The 24,618-nt window shown below is 44.5% G+C and overlaps 1 protein-coding gene across 3 annotated transcripts in view; it reads left to right on the top strand.

The window, feature by feature from the left end:
- SLC35F5 (solute carrier family 35 member F5) overlaps positions 1-24,618 on the top strand; it is a 405,130-nt gene that overhangs the window by 50,480 nt on the left and 330,032 nt on the right. For all 3 annotated transcript variants that reach the window (XM_085647333.1, XM_085647335.1, XM_085647334.1), the window contains exon 5: positions 20,922-21,063. In XM_085647333.1, the coding sequence (XP_085503459.1) occupies positions 20,922-21,063 (142 nt within the window). The remainder of the gene's footprint in view (positions 1-20,921; positions 21,064-24,618) is intronic.

Here is a 24,618-nt window from a genome sequence, read left to right as displayed (position 1 = left end):
CGGAAGCCAATGAAGGGAGTGTAGTGCAGGTTTTGCTGAACGGCGCTTGGAAACTCCCATCAGCAGTCTGGCTGTACAATTTTGTACCGTCTGAAGCTTCGTGACTACTGCAATTGGGGCACCCAGATATAAAGCGTTGCCATAGTCTATCCTGGAAAGTATGAGCGATTGGACTAGTACTTTCTTTGCTTGAAAGGGAAGAAGGGGAAGCACATTACGGGCCATTCTGAGCAGGCCAAAACGAGTGGCCGCAGTCTTCCTGGCCTGCACCTTGAAGGTCAAGTTCTGATCTAACCAGATGCCCAGGCTCTTTATCTCGGTCTTTAGGACCGGTACCGGGCCCATGCACACTGGTCACATGGTGCTGGATTTAAAGTTTAAAGGATTGCCCAGGATCATGAGCTCGGTTTTCTCACCATTGAGCTTAAGGTGTGACATACCCATCCACTTAGAAACTTCTTCCAAACATGAGTGGAGGCCGTTAGACCTCTGATCAGCAAGGTTCAACGCTGCGACCAATTGAGTATCGTTGGCGTAAGTCACCATGTGGATCCTTAAGGGGGCTACAATATCCACCAACGAGGCAATATAAACATTAAAAAGAGTCGGGCTCTACGATTGTCCCTGAGGGACTCCACACTGTAAAGGGATGGGTTTTGAGGTGATGTCATCCTCAAATGCCTGAAAGAATCTTCCCTCCAGAAAGGAACGCAGCCATTGAAGCGCAGTACCAGTTACTCCTGTGCTCCTGAGACGGTGAACCAAGATGCGATGCTTCACCGTGTCGAAGGCTGCGCTCAGGTCGAGGAGTATGATGGCTGAAGACCCTCCTGAATCTAGAATCTTTCTGCATTCGTCCACCACGGCTAACAGAGCAGTTTCAGTGCTTTGTCACCGGCGGGATTCAGTTTGGGTGGGATGGAGCAAGTCGTGGGATTCAAGAAAACTAGAAAGAGTGTGGTTTACATATTTCTCTACGATGTTGCTTATTCCTGGAAGGAGGGAGATGGGGCGATAATTGCCCTGGTCCGCTGGATCCAGATTGGCTTTCTTCAATAGCGTTTTCACCATAGCCTTTTTCCTTTTCCAAGAACTTTTAATATCTTTGTCTCAGAATTGATGAAGGAAACTGGTTGGCTTGACCCTCTTGTCATCTTTTTGCTGCACTTTCTTAAAAAAGACCAAATGATGGTGGCACACGTGCAGCAGCGGATGGCATCAATCACTTTCCATGACATTGGGGCCAAAACCAACACAAATGTCATATAAATCTCAGTTGACGTGGAGTCCTCCCCATTCGTCTTCCCACAGAGGAGCATATCATTGCTCTCAAAACCTTATTAATCAAAATGGGAGGGTTTAATTTCTGGTGGCAAGATGTCAGTTTGTGCCTGCTCAAAGAATGACCCAACCTCTGTAAGTGAACAAGAGATAGAAAAGCCCAGAAAGACGAAAGGAGAAGCAAGAGATAGATGGTAAAACGGTAACAAAGGGTGAAAGTAGAGATGAAAAAAGTTGCAGGAGTGAAATAAAGGGGCAGGTAGTGTATTGTGATGGAAGAAAGAGGCACAAAATGAAACCATGGCTACCCAGCCTTGGTATTCAGCAATCCTGACAATGATTCAGCACTGACTGTGGACTTTTGCGAAAAACATAACGTACCGGAACTTATAATTTTACAAACTAAGCATTGATTCTTCCAAGCTCTTTCTTGTATACACCACAATAAACGTTCCCTTCAAGATACAAGTTGGAGATAGAAATCGAGCTCCCATTCATTGTTGGATGGATTTTCTTTGTATGATCTATCTGCAAGTGCAATACCTAGTTTCTGATAGTGGCATGCTCCTCTCCCTTCCTTTTATTCCTTTGTAAAATATACTGGATAGTTGCCCCTCTTATAGAATGTTTTGTGTGTCCCAGACTTGGTTGTAGAAGTGTATCCAATGTATAAATCATGACATTTTCTAGTATGTTGCAACATGTGATCTTTATATTCCACATCTTTCAATAATCTCCTCTCAAATGTTTATTCCTGCATCTCTTTATTGGCATAAGGTAAATAAATGCAAATAGGTAATGTGCTATCACCGGCAAAGATCTGTAGAAGAATATATACCTTATTGTTAAATTGAATCTTAGACAAATTTTGAAACATATCAGTATGTTAGTATTACGCTTAAACCCTGGGTCACTGCCTCTACATGCTCTCCAAATAACCACTCAACCCAAAAATGTATAACCCTAACAATATCTATATGAACCTTCCACATATAACTAGAAGAGTGAGGGTTTGTGGTGTCTCATTTACTATATCATATAAAGTTAAGTCCCCCTAAAGTTTGTATTGCTTTGCCCACCAGAAAGCACAAGAGAAAATGCTTCACATATGGTAGAGCATCTGTATTTGGTACACACATGAAGCAAACCGCTTATGGTGTTATCAGCAGTCGCCCGTGAAGCCAATGAATCGACGTGAGCTGTAAACACAGCTCTGCTCCATGTGCACCAGCCGCCTGTGGCTGCAAACGTGAAATAGACAAACATTTACAAACAAATTGTCTCACAGGCAGCAGCATGAGGGGCCGGCGCGAGAACCTCTTCCCACAGCCTCCAGGGCACTTGGAGCCGTGGCTGCTTCTCGCAATAAGAACAGGGAACACGCGCATTAAAATAACATAAGCATTTGCAATGCAAATAATCTCATTACTGAAAGTTTGAGCTACTGGCGTTACTATTAATAATGCAACACCTTCAGTAATTCAAGGGCTATTGCACTGGAAATCAATGGCGGAACCCGCGCTTTAGCTGTAAATATCTTAAGATAAGGCCTGGATGCCGCGATAGCTTCAAAAGTAAAGAATTAGAAAATGTTTTTTTCAATTTATTTACTTTTGAAGCAATCACAGCACCCGCGTTTTAGCTTAAGATGTTTACAGCTAAAGCACAGGTGCCACAATTGTAACAAAAGCAAACTAATAGAAAAAGATGGCAGCTGCATGCTTTCTTTCCTATTTACTTTTGTTACAATGGCAGTACCCATGCTTTAGGGTTAAACATCTTAAGCTAAAGTGTGGGTGCCGCGATTGGTTCAAAAGTACTGGAATAGAAAAAAAGTTTTTCTCCATTTCTTTACTTTTGAAGCAATCACGACACCAGCGCTTTAGCTTAAGATGTTTAAAGCTAATGCGCAAGGCCACAATTATAACCAAAGTAAATAAAGTGAAAAAAAGGCATGTGGCCGCTTTGGCGATGCAGCTAATAAAGGAAGGGCACGGCTCCCATTATTTCAGCCAAGGCGTGCCCCAGTAGGTAAATAAAAATAAATAAATACATACTTGTTGTGGGAGAGCGTTTTCTGTCTATTTAAGAAAATAGTGCTCCCAGGATGTTATTAAAACAGCCTGAGAAACAACACATGTAACGGGGGTGTCCTCATGGGACGTTACAAGAAGAGAAAAGGCGGTACTAAGGAGGGACTACTAAGCCTATTGACCAATGAAATGCCACCATTCACAAAAGACAGTGACAGGAGCCAATTAAAAAGATGGAAAGTTGTCGGAGCTTCATGCCCATATCCTGAATACAGATGACTCGAAGAGATGGCGCAAGCGCTGCCGAGGCGAGACATAAAAAGGAAAAAAGGCAAATTATTTCTTGGCTTCTGCTTTTTCGAAAAAATCTTCCTTCATATGGCAATTTGTGAAGGGAACCAAGATGCTTTGTGGAAGGCCACCTGCTTTGAGCTTTCAGTTTTTAAGTCTTGGCTTAAATTGTCCTCTTTTAATTTCCGTAAACATGAGTGTATCACGGTATTGAAATAGGAGATAGTTTGTGGAGCTTTCTGCATCTTCCAGGATTCAAACAATTTTATGATTTGATCTTCTAAAACAATTCTCAACATATTGTTTTTTGTCCTTAATCCTGATCATCATATGCTCACTTTCAGCATTTCAGGTTCAACAGTTTATTCCAGATCTACCTTTGTCTCCACCACTTAGAGGTAGCCTGCTGTATTCTCCATTCTTTTTTTGAAAGAAACCTTTATTGGACTTCAAGGGGTTACAGACATGGGCCTACAACCCTTTGGGCCGGCCGCTAAGTAATATGAGACGTACCATTCACCGTTATACAGATTGATCAGTCCGGGGAGCCCGGCAGTCCAGCATCACACCCAATGAAGGCAGAAGCAACAGTTGAGTGACAATATTAGATACGGTTTCAGTTTTCAATTTAAAATTAAGAAACATTACACACAAACAAGGCAATAGACATTGTGAATAGCAGGATGTGCTCCCCGGGGTAGGGAACCAATGATCAGCGGCAGAGAACGGACGGGGGGACGGGAGCAGAGGAAAAAGCAAACTGTAGCACACTCGTAACTTAACAGACGAAGAATGCTCGGCTAGGGGGACGAAGAGGCATCCAGTACAACAGCCAGGGGAGGGGCACAGATGTCACCGCGATAGGCGTTCCATGGACCCCATACCCCAGTCCATTTCCGCGGCTTGCCTCTCGCTACATACACCGTCTTCTCTCTAAACATGCACCAATCCATATTTTCCTTCCACACCGAGACCGTGGGCGGCCTCTGGGGACCCCATAACTGAGCAATGTTACGTTTGGCCACCATATTTCCCAGAGTCGCCCACCGCGTCTGTGCCACATTGTAATCGTTTGGCTCCCACACGTTCAGCAGGCATCTCCTAGCCTCTGGAAGCAGCGCAATGTGAGTGACTTCCTCCATTACCGCATGCACCCGACGCCAAAAGAGCGCCACCTCAGGGCATTCCCAGAGAACGTGAAGGAAAGTACCCAGCAAACCACAGCCACGCTTACACATCCCATCCACGGAGAGACCCATGCGCATCAGGCGGCGACCAGTGACGTACACTCTATGGAGTATCTTTAGTTGTACGAACCGAAGGCGGGCTATTGCCGAAACCCAGTCCTCATCATCTAATTCCAGACCGTCAGCCACCCAGATCTCCCTCAAGCGGGTCAACAGATTCGCCCGATCGTTGATAAGCTTTTTATAGATCAAGGAGATTGTGCTGTCAGGCACGTAGCCATCGAGCACCCTATCCTCCAGCGGGGAATTTTCCGGGATAGCGGTGGCATCAGGGAAAACCGAGCACAACGCATGACGGACCTGGGCATATCGGAAATACTCCCTATCGTTTAACTTATATTCCGCTTTCAGCATTTCAAACGTTTTAAACTCCCCTTTCACCCAGAAGTCCCTCACCTTACATATGCCAATCATATCCCATTTCTCAAACCCTTTGGTTTTCCACAAACAGCCCAGCCTTTCAGAAGCATACAGTGGAGTCGCTCGAGTCAGGCGGTCCTTCCAACCCATCGCGGCATTAGCAGCATGCCACACCTTATCTTTGTTGGGCCGGTCAACTGCACACCAGGAGACTTCGAATAGAGTGCTCTATTATAGTCCCCCCCCAGGCAATAGCATTTTATCCATCTCGAACGCCGGGTTCAGGGCCCATACATCCCGTGGTTCACCGCCGCCAGTTGGGACGCCCAGTAATAACGCTTGATATCGGGGAGTGCAATACCTCCATCATACCAAGGGAGTGTCAATTTTGTGAGAGCGATTCGGGGTCGCCCGTCCCAGAACAACCGCCTCTGCAGGCTCTCCACCTCACGGAAATAGCGGGCCGGTAGGACGTCGAGTGTATTTTGCAGTGCATACAGGAGCGGCGAAAGCGGGAGCCGTCGCCACCTCGAGACGTCGGCCCTCAGTCGTTGGAGTGGGAGGAGTAGGTTCCGCTCATAACGGGCCACAGGGTCCAAAGTTATGAACACTCCCAGGTATTTAAACCCTGACAGCGCAATCTGGATAGGGCAACCACGCGGAAGGAGAGGAGCGTCCCCAGAGAGAACATAGATGCACGACTTGGCCCAGTTAATGACCAAGCCGGAGTTGCGACCAAATGAGTTCAGAACATCGACCAGTACTATCAAAGACTGCCGGGGAGATGTGAGGTACAGGAGAATGTCATCCGCATAAAGAGAAATGCGGTCCTCAAATTCAGGCGTCCACCTAATGCCGCGCAATGAGTCAGGTCCTCCCGGATTTTAGGATCACGCAGGTACCAGGGGTTTATCGGTGCCACCCTCCCCTCAGTCCCGTGGGTGACCTCAATATGCAACAGTAGTGAGGAGTGATCGGAAATACCCCGGGCCAGATGTCTTACTTCTCTAATCATCACAGCCTGGGCCGCCGGCATAAGGACATAATCAAGTCTCGACAAACTCCCATGGGCTCCTGAGTGAAAGGTGTATTGCGCTTGTCCCGGGTGCATTAGTCTCCAGCAGTCTATCAGTCCGAGGGTATCTATAAACTCACTCAGCCAGGCCTGTGCCCCCGGGAGATCCCTGGGAGGGTGACGATCCGCCCCGCCAGATACGACAGAGTTAAAATCGCCCCCCATCACCAGAACCCCCCCCGGGAGCCCCAGAACCATTCGCCCCAAATCAGCAAAAGTTACGGTCTGTAATCCTGGTGGGACATAAACAGAAACGAGCGAGATGGTTCTGCCCTCCCATCGGCCTACAAGTGCAGTGTACCGCCCTCTATCATCATGGATCACATCGTCCACCTCCAATGGGAGAGAGGCTCTAATCAGGATGCCCACCCCGCGTGAGCCAGAAGTGAACCCAGAGTGCGCAACGAGACGATATCCCCTCCTATTCATAGCATGGCAAGAATTCCCAATTAGATGCGTTTCCTGCAGAAAGGCGATATCTGGCGACAGCCGCTGCAAAAACTGCAGCACTACTCCGCGTTTAATCCTATCCCCCAAGCCATTCACATTCCACGAGAATACTCTCAATCCCCTACCCCCATCCCATCCCAGCGCACAACCCCCCCCCCCCCCCCAGAGAACACGATCCCGACCACCAATCGCATGGCGTGATGTTGCCTTGTAGAGCATTCAAACATTCCCCAACTCCCCCCCTCCCCCCCAACCTTCCCGTTACAACTCCCCCCACCCTGCACCCCTGCGTGAGCCCATGTAGCCCCCCCCAACTTGCAGTCTGCCTGTCGCCCTAACATTAACTACGCTACAAAAAGAGACCCCAAGGGAGGAAAGCGCCTCACTGAGCTCCCCACAACCCCCGGGCATTGAATAGAAACAGTAAACCAAAATATGGAAGTGTCATCACAATAGTCAGTCACCGGGAACCAAAAGTCTATTCCTGTCCATCCAAGCCTACTCCGTTCCCTTCGGGCTGTCCCTCTCGACGTTGTTGCTGAGGCAGGGTATCAAGCCAATCTCCAACCTCCTCCGGCCGATCAAAGAAGTGCATCCGATCCTCAAACTCAACACGCAACCAGGCCGGAAAGAGCATCGCATATTTCAGGTCCATGTCTCTCAGCCGCCGCTTGACACCTATGAACTCCTGTCGCTGCTTTTGGACCAATTGTGTGAAGTCCGGGTAGAAACTGATATGAGTGTTCTCGAACTTCGTCGGCCCACTCACCCTCGAGGCCTGCAGTATAGCATCCCTGTCCCTGAAATGGAAAATTCTGGCGATGATGGGCCGTGGGGGAGCGCCCGGTTTAGGCTTGCCACCCGGAACTCTATGGGCCCGCTCAACCGCAAAGAATTTACTCAAGCCTTTGGGTGCGAGATGGTTGAGCACGAGGTCTTCCACGAAGAGGTCAGCCGCAGGGACCTCCGATTTCTCCGGCACCCCGATTATGCGCACATTGTTCCGCCGAGCCCTACTTTCAAAATCCTCCAGTCGACGGACAGACAAAGCAGTGGACGTCCGCAGATTACGGACCTCGGCTTGCAAGTCAGACACGTCCGTTACCAGACTCGACGTCGTCAGACCCAAGGATTTGACCTTTTCATTTGTTTGTGAAAGGTCCGCTCTGACTAGTTTAACGTCGATCAAGACAGCGTCCAGTTTATGGGCCAATGTATCAAATTGCTGGCCGACCGCCACTTTCATCTCATCGATGGCACCCATGACGTCCTGCAATGTTAACTCCGCCGACGATCCCGGGCCATCCTTGAGTCTCTCCGGTGACTTATGAGGGCCACCAGGGGAACCTCTCGACTGGGTATAGTGATCCATGTTGTTAGCTTGAGTATGAGCTCCCCGCCTAGTCGTCTTGGATTTTTGCTTATCTCCGTCCAATCTAGCCGCCATTGTCTGATGGTCGCCAAGGGTGTCGGCCACTAACACGATGAGCAATCCCCGGAGAGCCAATCTAGGGAGCCCCGGTGATCCCGAAAGGTAATCCAGGCTAGTGTCCAAGAACAGGCAGGATACCCAGTCGTCACACTATAAATCTGTGCTGACAATCCAAGGCCCCTCAGTTTCAGCGAGGAGACCCGAAAGTGAAAGTAGGGGGTGCGCACCGGTCCAAGTCCCGCATGCCGTTGTTGTTCACTTTCTGCCCGTGCACCATGCCAACTCGAGTCCGGGGCTAGGTCCAGAGCAGGCCGCCAACTTGGACTCGATGCTATTCCGGTTCCCGATGTCCGATTCAAATTTGGACAACAGATATCACCTCCACGCAGGTTCGCCCGTGGAAGCCCGTCGATAGAATCAGGATAGACGTGGGGAGTTGTGGGGGCCCTCGGGAGCCCTGTGCCTACGCGGCCATCTTGGTTGCGTGCTAGGCTCCTCCCCCCCTATTCTCCATTCTTTAAGCTATTTTGTCTAGCTTATTTTTATTTCAGGAAGGTCCTACTCTGTTTCCCTTCAGAAAGTTATTGGTCTTTTGAACTGTTAATAGTATTTCGTGCAGAATTTCTGAGAGGCATCTTCTGCTGCTGTCTCACTAAGGAACAGTAATTAATTACCCTCTTTAGGACATGCTCCCATGATTCAGACACATTACTGCCATTAGGCAAGTGTCTTAGAAGTATTGATGGTGTTGTCAAGTTTATCCTAAACGTCTTGTCACTTATACATCACTCATGCCCATTTACTGGCCTTACTACTTGACCATCTGATTGTATGACAGTATTGGTACATGGGGCCACGACTGATGGTACCAAATCTGCTACACCACCCTTAGCTGATGGATTACTTGGTAGATCGGTTATTAGTCCTATGGTATTGTCTTGAGTTTCTCTCTCAGTATACCCCCCTTAGGCCATGACTGCTACTCTCAACGATCCACACATTACTCTCATCTGGTTTTGTCTCCTTTAAGTGCTCCTAAATCCTCTAAAGGATCCATTATGAAACTGAAGGTTAGGCTCTTAATTCTGTTATCCACTGGTCATAGAGTTATTCCTACAGAAGACACTTTTAGTATATTATCAATGCCATTTATATGGTCATTGAGCCATCCACCCCCAATCAAACTTTCAGTGGAGGCTTTTTTTGCAACACTCTTGCCCTGCCCCTTCCCATTTCAGGGAGCTATCTGATCTTGTCACCACAACGATCTTTAGTTTTGTTTTTAAGTGCTCTGAGAAATTCTGCTTGCCCTCCTTTGACCTTGATTGTCTCTGCACTTAATTTTCCAGCACTGCTTTTTAATTTCTTTTGCTTGGTTAGCAGCTCCTTCTTCCTCTACATCATCCCTGTGCTGACATTACATGAACCTGGCTGGTATGGGCATTTATCTAGGGCTTCTTCTTAGATGTCAGGAGTGGCGGAGTGCGCACATACAGACTCTTCTACATGCTCTTACATACTGTAGAGCCAGCTGTGAGACACTGATCTACCTCCGCATCAGTCTATATTGCTTGATGTATCACAGGATGCTCCGCCTTTACCACATTGTCACCAACCAGCTCTATCGCCATTGAATCCATACTGCCGATTCATGAGATCCAGATTTTACCTCCACTATCAACTGACTCCCCTTCACAATTGGCAACGATCATGTCAAAGTAATTTCTGAGGACCTCCTGTCTCCACTAGATTTTCTGCCGCCCAGACCCTTTAATTCACTGGATCATGTACTTTTGCATGATATGCTCCTCCTCTTGCTAGCTGGCTTTTATACTATTGCTGAACTAAAGTTAGGCTTAGCCTTAGAGGAAGTCTGTTGCATCCTCTGCTCCATTGCTATGTTAATTTGGCCTCCGCCAAACAGCAAGTTCAAAGCCTAAGACACAAGCCGCCTCAGACATGACTCTGTGATTGCTATCTTTCTTTAGCTTGTACGTTCAATGCGTCATTTTTTTTTTTTTTTTGCAAATGCATAGTATGGCGACAAGTTTTTAAATAAAATTACTTAAATGTTTTCAGACTTACTGGAAAAACGTTTTTTTTTTTTTTAAATTGAACTTTGTCAAGGCCAGGCCTGGTGGCTTTGCCAATTCTCATTAAATATGGGTCTTGAAGGATCCATACAAGTGAAAAGAAAACAGTATGTGCTTTTTACACCATCTTAAATTAGCAGCAGTCACCAACAAGGGTTTATTTAATGATATTTAGTTGGGTTGTAAAAGCCATTGTAACATCATTCACTTGGGGGGCCCATTAATGAAATTGACCATGTAACATGAGGAAAATCAACTATTTCCCCCCTCAAAACTATTTAATTTATTACCTGGTGAGAGTGATCATAAAGCAAATGTTCTATGTTTCCGAAATCCATACTTTGTTGGATGCCAACAATAAGGCAGAGCTTAATTGCCCTCAAGTAACATATTTGGCTCTAACCAAAGCAAGAATGTGTTCATGGTTCTTCAGGATGGCGTGTTTCTTTCAGCTGAAGGACTGGGATTTTGTTGCAGTGTTTATTCTCCTTTAAATACGCACACTTATCCACCTGGTGAGTGCATTCATTTAAGAGCGGACACAGGGTAGTTAAGACAAGTAGAACGTTCTTGAGGAAGGTGTTCCCATCAGTAAATATTTGCTGACGTGTGATATACTTCTAACAAAGATTTTTGTTTTTAAATGACCGCCTGTTAGATAAGCGTGAATTTCTTATCTTCCAAAGTTCCCGATTTGTTCTTGAATAGTGAATTATTTACCACACGAGTTAATCAACAAGTTCCTGTACTTTGCACATTTGGGAAAATAGTTCCATTGGAGCATCCTGTTTTGGAAAATATTAACAGGTTATGAATGCATAGGTAGAAGTGTCATATCCTTTCATTAACACACCTAGTCCATTTTACTTGTTTACATCTCACTGGTTTTGAGAAATAAACTTTAGCTGCGGAATTTATATGATATATTAGGCGTGTCAGAAAATGACTTGTTTTTCCTTCCACAAGTCTAGGAGGCTTTTAAATTTGTATTTATTAATTTGCATGTGCTGAATTATGGTTCTTTCTAGCATTTAACGCCTCCATATATATACAACTCTTTTGATTTTTTTAAAGTAACATGCAAAAAACGAGACGCGCACACACACTCGCTGCTTGTTTACGCTTACTAGTTAAAATACAACGGCACCTGTTTAAAACATTCAAGTGAGGATGTTCTTTTCTGAATTGCATTATTCAAGAGCAAGATATGAAAAACTGTCTATTCATCGGACATATGATTCTAAAATGTGTTGTTCTTTTAAATGCACAGTTAAAATCAGCAGCAGCTTCCAAAAATAAGAGTTCTATATAAAAATTCCAATCTATTTCTTTTTAGTAATGTAATTTTATCTACGTTTAAATTCGATACCATACAAAATAGTATGGCTAAGTTTTTTTTTAATTTCAAGTCTTTTTTATTGAGAAAGAAATCAAGGACATACAATAAAAGACAATAATGACAATAAATGACAATAAATGACAATAAATGACATATGCAATCCCAGAGCCCCTGAGAACTGGCGAATCGAACTGGCGAGTCGCTAGGGGGGTCGCCCCCACCCCAGACAAAGATGGATTCATAGTCCTAAATACATAGCAATAAGATCCGTACATCAGAACTATCATCAGGACTATAATTCTGACCTTGCATCCGAATATCATGAGCAACCTTATAGTGAAACTTGTAATGAAACTGAAATTGGAAATACTGAAACTGGGGCTAAATGAATTAAATGAATTAAATGAATGAGATGAGATGAATTAAATGAATTAAATGAAATAAATAAATGAAATAAATGAAATAAATAATTAAATAATTAAATAAACGAAAGAAACGAAATGAATTTAATTGAATGAGATTGGTTCAGACCAAGCTATGCCATGAATTCCATATCGGTCCCCATACTCCGCTTGCATTATGGTAAGTGAGCGTCATATCAGCCTATGCCTTATATCATGTGGTTCCTTCAGAATCCGCCACACCCTGTACTCTATAATCTAGTAGACATAATTCTTCCCTTCCCCTCAGGGCGGGTCAAATGAGAACGATGAACTGTCCAGGGATTTCCAGAGCCTCCTATTGGGAGCGCGCCACGGGGATGAGTGTAGCGCTGGATTATCAGCTCCTCTTAGGAACGAGAGCCATTCCTGCCAAACCCTGAATGAGACCTCAGAGGCGCTCTTCCATTTACATAGTACCACCTTGCATGCTAGAGTAAGCATAATGTCTAACAACTGACGGTCATTGCCATTAGGAAGCTCGTGATCCAGCACCCCCAACAGAACATAGACAAATTCCCTCTTGGATTTGATCTTAAAAGTATGGTCTATGCAGTCGAACACTTTCCCCCAAAACAGACCTAGTGCAGAGCACCCAAAAAGCATATGAGCCAAGTCACCCACCGCTGAATTACAATTCCAACATAGGGGGCTATCCCTCAGATGCAGCCGATGGAGTTTTTCTGGCGTCCAGTCTGTCCTGTTAAGGAGCATGTATTTGGTTTGGGCCAGAATTGGGGAGATCTTATTCGTCAGTGCAGCAGCATGTATCAAGTCCCAGTCAAATACCAAACCAGTAGAGTTAGGCTCAGATTCCCACCTGGATTCATTCTTCTTGTATGCCTTCCTTGGGGCGGGGAGGAGTAATTTATAGATTCTAGAGACAAAGTGACCCGACCTCATGAGTCGTGGAACCTGGGTCTTAAGCCAAGGGTCGCTAGAGTTGAGAGAGCGATTAGACAAAACGACCTTGAGTTTCAAAAAGTCATAAAAATCCATTGGTGACAGGTTGTGGCTAGCCTGAAGCGAGGAGAATGGTAATGGTTGTCCTTCCTCAAATAAGTCCTTAACCAGATTAATGCCTTTCCTAGACCAATCTCTCCACTGCAGAGGCTTCCCTTCCATTTTAAACGACGGATTATGCCATAACGATCCCATAGTAGACTTCCTCCATAACAAACCTGCTTTATGAGTCTGATCTAGTCTCAGAAGCGCTCTTCTCGTGTTCAGTAATATGTACTTGGAATGGGGCAGATGGGATAGATCCATTGAAAGAAATGCTGTTAGGGGGGCATTACCAGCCAGAGATTTTTCAATCTCGATCCACAACGGGGTGTATTCCGCATCCTCACACAACCACTGCGCCCCCTGCTTACACAGAAAGGCCGTCTGGTAATTCCTAAAGCTAGGCAGACCCAGGCCGCCTTTTCCTTTTGATAGCTGTAGCTTCTTCATAGATATCCTGGGTTTCTTCCCCTGCCACAGGAACCCCCCAAACAGCCCATCCACCTTTGTCAAGAAGGCCTCCGAGAACGTCATCGGTAACATGCACGCCAGATAATTTACCAATGGTGTCACCATCATCTTTAGGGTTTCCACCCTGCCCCACCATGACAGGAATTTCGGAGACCATCCCTCTAATAATTTAGATATTTTCTTCAGAATCAAGGTTTCGTTCACCCCCAAAGTTGTGACTAGATCCTTATCAAATTCCAATCCCAAGTATTTAAAGCAGCCTGGCTGCCACGTCAAGCCTGAGTCCCCCATGATCTCTTTATTACCAAAATTATTCAACAATTTAACCTCTGTTTTATCTTTATTCAGCTTGTATCCTGACACCCTGGAGAAATCGTCAATGGTAGAAAGAAGAGCCGGTATAGCTTCTTCCGCCCTTTCTGAGACTATTAAAACATCATCCGCATATGCAGTCAACTTTATTGTACATTCTTCAAATGGGATACCAGCAATACCATCGTTATTTCTCAATCGATAGAGAAAGGGTTCAATGGCCAATAGAAACAGTGAGGGTGAGAGAGGACAACCCTGTCTGGTGCCTTGGTGTAAGTTAAACGAGGAGGAAAATGATCCGCCAGCCCTAACTCTCGCCGAGGGACAGGAGTATAAAGACATCACCATCTTTGTAAAAGTTTGACCCAGGTTGAACTTATTTAGGACTGCCTTCAAATAGTTCCAATCGACCCTATCGAACGCCTTCTCTGCATCAAGCGTGATTGCAACCGTGGGTGTAGGTAACAGTCTTGCCCTTTCAAGTACATGCGCCAGTATTCTGGTATTATCGCTCGACAGTCTATGCTTTAAAAACCCCGCCTGTGAGGCATGTATCAATTTGGGCAGGACCTTTTGAAGCCGATTGGCCAAAATCATGGCTAGAAGTTTACAGTCGAGATTAATGAGGGAGATAGGCCTATAATTCTTTGGTAGCGCCGGGTCTTTCCCTTCTTTCGGCAGTACCGCAATGATGGCTTCCGACAACGTTCCCCTCACCTCCCCCACAGTACTGATTTCTTGGAATAGGTGTAAGAGTGGTTGTGATAGTAGTGGGGAAAAACTCTTGTAAAATCTAGCGGTGAACCCGTCCGGTCCGGGTGCCTTACCGCATTTTAACGCTTTAATGACTGTCTCTACTTCCTGAAGAGTGATGGGACCGTTAAGGCCATCACGATCTACAGTGGACAGGGAGGGGAGCTTGCAATCATCCAAGTAACCGTCTATTTTGGAATCAACTACCTCCTCGTTCTTGGCATAAAGTTGCTCATAAAATTGTTTGAATACTTCCGCTATCTCCACCGGGTCAGAGTGTGCTGTTCCCCCCTGGTCTTTGATGGAAATTATCGTATTCTTTTGAACTTTAAACTTGAGGTATGCCGCGAGGCTTTTCCCTGCCTTGTTGGACGCACAGAGTTTGAATTGCTTCCTCTTAGTCAACCAAATCTCTGCTCTCTCACTGACTATTTTGTTATATTCATACTTTTTATTAGCTAGTTTATTCATTGTGTCCTCTTTCCTATCTGACAGGTGCTTCTTCTCCAATGCTGCAATTTCTCTTTCCAAGACCTCCAGAGCTTTATTGTGTTCCTTATTGATAACAGATTTTATTTTAATAACTACCCCTCTTATTGTACTCTTTAGCGCCTCCCACCGAATCAGATCCGAAGTGTCCCCCCTGCCATTATGTTCTAAGTAGTCACCAATCGCGGACTCTATCTCCACCCTATATTGTTCTTTATCGAGGACCTCCTCATTAAACCTCCAGATTGATTGTCTGGCAGAAGACTTAACATTGGAAATGGACAAGGAGATACATGAGTGATCGGATAAGACCCTTGGCTCTATAGATGTTTCTTCCATTCTGGGAATGCCATTCTTTGTTATAAATAGATAATCGATCCTGGAGAATGAGTCATGTGGTGGAGAGTAAAAGGTATAGTCCCTCCCATCAGGGTTCTGTAACCTCCATGTATCTACCAGCTGGAATCGAGTGCACAGATTAGTGAAGGCCTTATGAGATTTATTGCTACGGAAGGAGCATCTGGAGTCCCTGTCCAACACAGGGTCAAATGGGAGGTTAAAGTCCCCTGCCATAATGTGAATGGCTGAATCCGGGATAGTCTCTAGTTGTTTAGCCAGATCAGACCAGAAGGATAGATCACAGGTATTAGGGGCATAAACATTTGTCACATAAAATTCAGTATCGTCCTTAGACAACTTGGTCGTAACCCACCGCCCTTTTGAGTCCGAGTCAAAGGAGAACAAATCTACGTTAGATTTTTTCGCAATCAATGTCAGGACCCCATTTTTCTTTCCTATCGCCTCCGACCCTGCGACCTCAACAAAGAATTTATTCCTAAGAGTATGAAATTGTGAGGCCTCAAGCTTAGTTTCCTGCAACATCACAATGTCACCCTTTTGCCTACGTAAATATTCCAGAATCTTTTGGCACTTAACTGGCTGATTTAGGCCCTTGACATTGAGAGAGAGCATTTTCAAGTTATTCATTCTCGTCACGCCTATAGGAGTATCAATAGCGGGTAATGACATAACTAATCAAAGCCAACATGGTGGATTGAAAACAAACTGCTCTCAACAGTGTCTACTCGGTCCTCCCTCACACTCGCCGGAGACGCCCCAACCTTCACTTCACTAGCATGAGGATAGAAGTACAATCTGCAAGGGCAACAACAAGTGAATAATACTAGGTCAGGAGTGTATTGCGACTGGACATAAACACTATCAGGATCGTGACAGCCACCCCAGCGTGGATGTTGGCAGTATGAAGAGTCTGAGTCTGGAGTGTATTGGAATATGACAGAAGCATAGGTAGGATCGCGGCAATGTAATCGACATAGGCATTGGCAATAAAATGGACCTGATACGCGCTGGAACATGACATAGGCAATAACATAAGCAATAACATAAGTACAAATTAACACTAAAAACAAATACACATCCCCCCCACTCTCCCTCTCCCATCCTCCCACCTCCCCCTCACCCTCCCGAACACCCTCTCCCACCCCTCCACCCTGAGTTAAACTAGTAGGCATGGTGACACGGAAAGACTAGTGTTCCTCCCATGGTCACAAATCGCATTCGTGTAGGCAATTCGGAAATTGACCCAACATCTAAACAGCTCAAACCTGAGCGCTCATTAAGCAACCGAGCCTATCCAGGCAACAATGAACCTGAATTATCAGTATACATCAACAGTAATAATCTGAAATACCCACCCTCACTGACCTTAACCCATTCTAACAAAAGGCACATCCGGGCAGAACAGTAAGCAAATAATAGATAGATATGAGCGGATCATGGCTAGTAACCAACACTCGAACAGAGCACAAGTCGCCCAAGAGCACAGAAGAGAAGACTCTCCTCCCCCTCTATTCCATGGATATAACCCACCACTGCAGCAGTACAACAGTATAACAAAACATCAGAAACCAGCATTGCATGGCCCCAAATGACCAGCGGAATGATAATCTGCTATGAAACCAGAGAGTTCTGCCTAGATGATGAAGTGGAAGCCGCCGTTGACGTGTCCATATGTAGCTCATCACCTCCCTCCATACATTGCCTGAGTTTCACCGGGTCCGTGAAAACCTGCGGGGATCCTTTGATAAAGACGCGGAACTTTGCTGGACCCACAAAACCAAATTGGTGTCCCAGCGACTTCAGCTGTGGTCGCAAAGCAAGAAAAGCCTTCCTCGTGTCAACAGTCTCCTTACTGTAGTCATGTGATATAAACACTTTACTAGATTTCCAGAGCACATGGTTATTTTTGCGCACAAATGATAGTATCTGTTCCACATGTTGGTATCGCAATGGTTTGCAAACAATTGGTCGCGGACCTCTCTGTCCCGGCAAGACCCTGCCCGGAACTCTGTGAGCTCTATCAAATTCCAGTGGGTGATGAAAGCTAAGATTAGTGGCCTGCGAGAACCATGGTTCTAGAAATGAGACACAGGACCCGTACGTTTCTTCTGACCCCTCCGGAATCCCAAAAATGCGTAGGTTCCCCCTCCGATTTCTGTCTTCCAATTCCGACAGCTTCCGTGACATCTGCTCCGTGGAAATATGTAGTTGTTTCAACGAGCTGCACGTTTTGGATTCCATATCCTCGAGGCGGCTGATTCTCGATTCCGACTCCGTCAATTTGGCATTAGTGTCCCTGATGTCTTTGCGAATTGCTACGATTTCTTCTTTTGTAGATTTCGCAATCTCTCTCACCTCTTCTAATCTATTTATTATTATGTCCATCGTGTCCGTCACATCCTTTTTACCCTTGACCGGTGAGATCGGATTGGGTGGCTCTGCTTTGAGTCTTTTTAAATTCTTTGTTTCTTTGTTTGTTTCTTTGTCCCCCATCTTGGGAACGCACGTAGAGGCTGTCAAGCACAATTACAAATCCCAAAGACAATCACCCCGGCAAGGGTTCCTCAATGTGGTCTCTTTCCCAGAAAACAGCGTGGGTAGGAACCAAAATCTTAGAGCATATCTCCGCATATAACAGCATACAACAGCGTGCCTTGTGGGCCAGCCAACGCATTGATGGAGCGGCAACCCGCAGCAAATCCAAGTCAGTCACACTTTTGTTTAGCTGACTTCTTCTTCCATGCGCTACTCAGGCATTAGCTACACAGTCGGTGCATATGTAATCAGGAAGCCCCCAGCATCCTCAGTACTCACATCCTTCATTAGAACTTATCATTTTTCATCGTGCTCCTTAAGTCGGCATTCATCTTCCATTCACCTTCCATCTTCCATGCTCAGGGTCATTGCCTCCGTTAAGCTCCTTAAGTTTCATTTATGTTCATTTATGTTCATTCATGCTACACCTGCGCAGCTGACTGAATCTTAACTGCACTTCTTATGTACTCTTATGCGCCATGCGCAGCCTTACTTCCTCCATCGAGTTTGCCTTACTTCAGCCATCCAGTTTGCATCCAGATTGCATCTGTGATCCACATTAACCTCGTCCGTACACGATACTCCTCTCAGCTTCAGGAATTCACTGGGGCTCCGGGGAACCCTGCCGTCGCCGCCGCCATTTTATGACCGTTCGTGCCTCAGTACATCAGTGAATCACGGCTGACCCAGCACGTTGGCGGTGAAAGCCACATCTCCCAAGGTGCTCCCCGTTCGTGTGCGTGTGCGCTAACAGCGATCTAACAGCGTTCTCACACTGACCTTCCTCATTCGAACTTCGGGAACGTCGAATCGCTCTCCGAGACCGGGACTCCAGGGATTCCCATCGCCGCCATCTTGCGCGTCCACGTTACCTCTCCTGTCGGGGAACGCCACCTCATTCAAACCTGGAAGTGCCCCCTCAGTCGTATTGTATCATGTAGACCTTACGACCTTCCACGGCAGACCTTCCAGTGTTGCAGCGATATCTGTAGCGTTAACATCCGTCCGGTGACCAGCAGGGTCTCACGACCTCATGTCTCGCTCGGCAGCCGCCTCCAGGGGATTCGGCGATAACTCTCCAACGGGACTGCCCAGGCGTCTCAAACTTGAACCAGAGTCGGGCATCAAACTCCGATCGCCAAATCAATCGTTTTCCGCTCGCATGACTCGCTTTTGACTCCGTCAGCTGCTTCCGATTACACGACCACGGGAGGAGCAGTGCGCTAAGCCGCCATCTTCCCCGGCGTCCAAACCACGCCCCCAGTATGGCTAAGTTTTAAGCGATTTATGTCAAGTTAAGCTTATTTGTCTACTCTTTAATAAGTAGGTTAGTCAGAAGAGTATTCCACAAGTTGCCTTAAAAGTCTCGCTAGCAATGTTCTTACATAAACATGAGTTAAATCTCTTTTAGTAAGCGTGGAATGGAAATGACTTGAATTCATATATGTAGAGGTAGTATTTGATACAGTGCTATATTATCTTTTTTTAAACTACACTTTACCCACTTAAAAAAATTAGAACATACCTAAAGGTCATCACGGTCCTATGTATCTTCATGCATTGTTCAACTTCTCCCTTGCAGTTGTGGTTACCCTTTCAATTTCTATTTTATTTGGCATATAAAGTCCTTCCACCCTCAGGTCAGATTAAAACAGCTGAACCGTTCATTGTTGGAAACTATTGAATGTTATTTACAAATTTCTCCCAGTTGTTTACTATCACTATCTATCTCCACCCTTGTTAAAATAGTTTGTGCCTTTAACATGAAAAAAAACATGTTGCTAAAGCCAGACGTATTTTTGTTTATTTCCAATAACTGGGCAGTGGAAGCTTTGAAACTGGCAGAGCATAATACTTGAAACACAGAAAAGGTGATCGGAGGCTGCTTGCAATAAGTCTAACCACTGACAATCTCTTGAGGTAGTACTTCAACCTATTGTTCTTTTGCTCACCATGCCACCTCTGTTTGGAAGCAGGCATATGCAAATCAAGTATTGACCCTACTCCTTATGAGAACAGTCAAGCCCGAACTGCCAAGCTAGGTCTTCCCTGTACCAGAAAACAAGCAACTCAGGACCGGGTTGAGCTAGTTATGGGCTCATCAACTGGGTACAGCTTGATTCCAGTGACACAGGGAGACTAATACTTGCCATGAATTCCAGCGAGCGAAGCGAGCAAACCCAACCTAAGGTTCTGAAAGAGCACTCATTAAATATTGAAGTAATTTCATGGTCTGCCAAGCCAATGAAGGTTGAACCTCCCCAGGAGTTGACCCCATTTTTTCAGGACAGTGGGCCTCCCTGCATGTGAACAATTACACCTATTGTGCCAGGGTGAACATTTTATCATGGTTTCTTCCTTATGCCACGGGGGTCCCCTTATGCCAAACAATTACAATAGGCCAGTGGTAGAACTCTGCCATTGACAGCATCCATATAGCATGTTGTCAAAAATTACTTCTAATATGTCATGGGCTGTATTTTTTATTATGGTTGCGTGCCTGCTCCTCCCCTTCCCACCAAAACACCCCAATATACGGTGGTTGTTCTCCCTGAAGCAAAGAATTATCTGCTGTATGTTAGTGACAGCATTTTACTATGGGGTGGCATTCAGTCTCCCATAGTCTCCATTGGTGCTTGGTTGTGCATATCGGTGAATGTTGCATGCTTCCTTGTGCATGCTCTAAATGATGCCAAACTATTACCTTTCTATGAAACACCATGTGCGCCTAGACACCAGCTTGGTTTTAGCAATCTATAAATACCTGATTTGATTTTGATTGTTTTTTATGCCATTCCACGCTGCTGTTTATTTATTAAACATTTGATGTGTGTATGTTCCTTTTCACATTAAGCTGCAAAAAATCATTCAGCTTGTTGTGCGTTTCAATTATTGCTTTGCTAGTTTGCTGTGAAAATAAAATCCTAATGCACTTTATCAAATTGGCATTCCTAGGTTACAAATGGTGTGGGTATTTATCATGAACCGAATGAATGTTCAGACCAGTTCCTCTACTCAGCGAAGACGGATGATTCTTGGAATTGTCATTTTACTTCTTGTTGATGTGATCTGGGTAGCCTCTTCTGAATTTACTTCGGTGAGTAGTAATCTTACCTAAGATAATTAAAAATAGTGTTATGCTTGAATATGTTGAAAGGTTCCTGAAAGTGAGAGTGATTGAAGTGATGTATTGATACATGGCCACATTATCTAACAGTGATAGCCAAGTTCTACAGCATGGCAAATTATGATTAAGAAAGAAAGAAAATGCAGTTGTGAGACATTCTTACAACTTAGTCCTTTTTCTGCAGGGTTACAACAGCAATTCTCAAGTCTAGAAACAAACTGTTTCATCAGTGCTGTTCTCAAGCGATCTCTTCGCATATGGGCAAATTATTTCTTGTAATAGAAATACAATGCATTGTTGGACTTGTAAGTTGATAAACCTCGATGTACCCGCTTTACACATTCAAAGGTCTTTTACTTTTTTAGCTATTTTACATCCCCCAGAGGTTAGTACATGGATTAATCCATTAACCCACCGTTGGGCTGCTTAATTTACAACTGAACTGCTTTCTAAAATGGAACAGCCTTGTAGCTTAGTTTCTCAGTTAAACATTTATGTTCTGCCTCTCTCCCTCTAAAAGACAGCTCAGTATTTATCCAGAATGTGTTCAATCAGACCTATAAAACCAGGCGTAAAACATTTGGAACATCTAAATTTTGGAACCATAACAAAATCACAATTCATAGAACAATCGCAAAATCACTTTTAATGGATCAACGAAAATATTGTGTAAAAATCTATAGTATTGCACGCAAATGGGGCACATACTCACTTGATATTTGTCAAGTGTTGTTATTGATATTATTATTATCGTTATTATTATTAACTGAAAAAACGAACTGGACAACAATGCTTTTTGTCCAAACAGCTCTTGTTCACATTGAGGTGGCTGCAGTCTTTGTTCCTTTATAACCCTTGCAATAAAAATGAACAGACTCAAAAAAACTTCTTTTTGGAAATTACTCATTATATATGTAAAACAGGCAGTGTTTGACAAATCCGAGTAAAACTTTAAAAAAAAAATTCAGTTTGGGTTTGACGTGACAAGCCTCTTGCAGGTCCAGGAAGCGGAGAGTGGTGGGATTTAAACATTTTTTTAAAAAGGGCGGGGAGAGGTAAAAGTTATTTTAACTTCCATAGAAATGCTTACTGTCCACTACAGAAAGAACAGTTGATCAGAATTACACCTAAACTGAAGTAGGCCTTTACTTGAGGAAGTGCCTTTGCTTGGTTTGGTGTAAATCCAATCCGTAGAGTTGTATATTTTTTTAGAAGTTAGTGATCAAAAAGTGGCTTGGGAGGGCCTGAAATTTATGTGACCTGTCGATCAAGTTAAAGATACCTGAACCATTAGTCTTCAGATAGTCCGCAACCTGGGTTTGCAGACCATACGCAGGTACATTCAATTCTTAAATGTGATTGGACACGTGTTTTTCTCCCGTTGTTCCTTACCCCCTGGTTGAGAGGTGTGAGGGAAGTCGAGGGAACCCCCGATGGGGAAAAAAAAAATGATTTTGCAGAAGGATTTGTGGTTCCTGCTTGTATTAGTTATGCAAAATACAATTTGATAGTCTGGCTTTATATTAGTAAATTAACAAGTGGATTCAACCAGGACAATACAAATTACATTTGGAAGGGATACAACATCCATCATAATCAATTAAATTGAAAAATTATTAGTCAGTGATTTTCATACTACTATTTTGTCAATGTAATTGTGTATATTCTTATGAAGACCCGTTACATAGTAAATACATACATTTTGGTTTGTTCTTCGTTTTTAGAAATACATGTAACTGCCATGTAAACAAAGGGCCCCTGAAATGCATTGGTGCAAAGGAGCGTTCATTTTAAATATTATAATATAATGAATTCTTAATGTGTGGCATATGGAACAACAGGAAAAACAGTTCATATCTGATTAGTGTGCCTTGATAATACCCAATGCTTTCCCAGGTTTAGGGGATCCTATCCTCTTTGTTCTTTGCTCTTTTCGCAAAACTGTTTCAATCTTATGCTAAAGAGGAGAGTGCAATCATAATGCATCCATTAACTGCATGAAATTCCCAAGCAAGCCATGTCAAGCACCCTCAAATAGAATTCAGCATATCGACATGACAATAACATGACTACCAAATCAAGAAAAATACCCCTGCCAAATTTTGAAAGTATGATCCAAAGGTTTTGTCTTTAACCTTACACAAAATCAAATAGACTAAAGATCTTTAGCCAGTGAAATCCCAATCCAAGCTGTAACATTAGCCCCACAACCCAGGGCCACAGGAAGGTAGCAACCCCCATTTTAGACTTAGGGACAATCAGTCCATCTGACGCAGATGGAGCTCCAAAATTATGTTTAAGCCTCATACTTTCTGAGGGTCTGGCTACAGCTGACTTGCTTTTGGCAACTTGCACCCCCCAAAAGCCAAATACAGCAATATTGTTACCTAGTAATCAATGGATATAACCTTTTCCCCTTGTTTGACCATCTCATAGGAATTAAGCCATCCAATTAAGAGCTGTCCCATTTAATCTCGGCTAAGGCAGGTTAGTAAAATTAAATGGATGATGAATATGGTTTAAAGCATTTACCTAAATCGTGTCCTTGAAGAATGTTACATATTTTCACCATTTTCTGTTAAAACCGATAGGGGCCAAGATTAGTATGTCTTTAAAGGTCTCTAGTGTGCTGGTATGATCTTTGTTAGAAGCCTTGCACATTCTTCCTCCTTCCCAACTCTCTGCACTTCTAGTTCCCTTCAGCCCTACCCTTGTGATCTCTGCACTTTTGAGACAGATTTGTTTTCTTTTATATCCTGAATTTGCTACATCCTGTTTTCCATTATGCTACTCTTTTCCTGTATTGTGTTCCGGCCTGCTTGCTATAACAGAGTGTAGCAATCATTAGCTCATTTTATAACCGTTGCAGCAACATTCCATAAAAAATCCCAAAACATAGTTAAAAAATGCATAGAGTTAGTTATTGCAATTATCTATGATCTTGGTGAAAAGGCGTCAGGAAACTTGAAACGACATAACCACCCAGTTTTCCAGTTTTTTTGCCACAAGCTTTACAAATGTGGTTAAAATTACAATTCAAAGAAGTATTTGTTGCCTTAAGGCATGCAATCACAGCTTGCCTGCACGAGCGAATACCAGGTTGATTAAAAAGTACTCTTAGCAGCACCCTCCTCTCGATCAGCAGATCAAGACACACTAGGTCAGTAGTGTTTTTCAGGCTGTGCTCGCCCAGCCGTTGCCCAGGCATGAAATCATGAGCCGGGGCAGGGGGGGGGGATGGGTCTACTGGAGCCGTGGAGGAGCTGCCGGTTCCACCTGAGTAGAGCCCCGGGCCGCTCGCACCATACCACACCACACTACTCCGTACTGCATTAGAACTGCTACAGGTGAGGTAGGGAGATGGGTGTGAGATCTTGGATTTCTAACCAGCAGAGGAGGGAGCGAACGGAGGGATAGCAGACGGTCGTTCTCTAGCAGAACCTGAATTGAACTTTGAACTTTTGCCCACGCTCTAGCCCCAGCCCTCTCTTTATTGAGCTGCAACATCAATAGTGGTATCTGCAC

This window comes from Triturus cristatus, chromosome 3_2 (genome assembly GCF_964204655.1).
Source record: "Triturus cristatus chromosome 3_2, aTriCri1.1, whole genome shotgun sequence".
NCBI lineage: Eukaryota > Metazoa > Chordata > Amphibia > Caudata > Salamandridae > Triturus > Triturus cristatus.
This window is presented reverse-complemented; position numbering and strand designations above follow the sequence as displayed.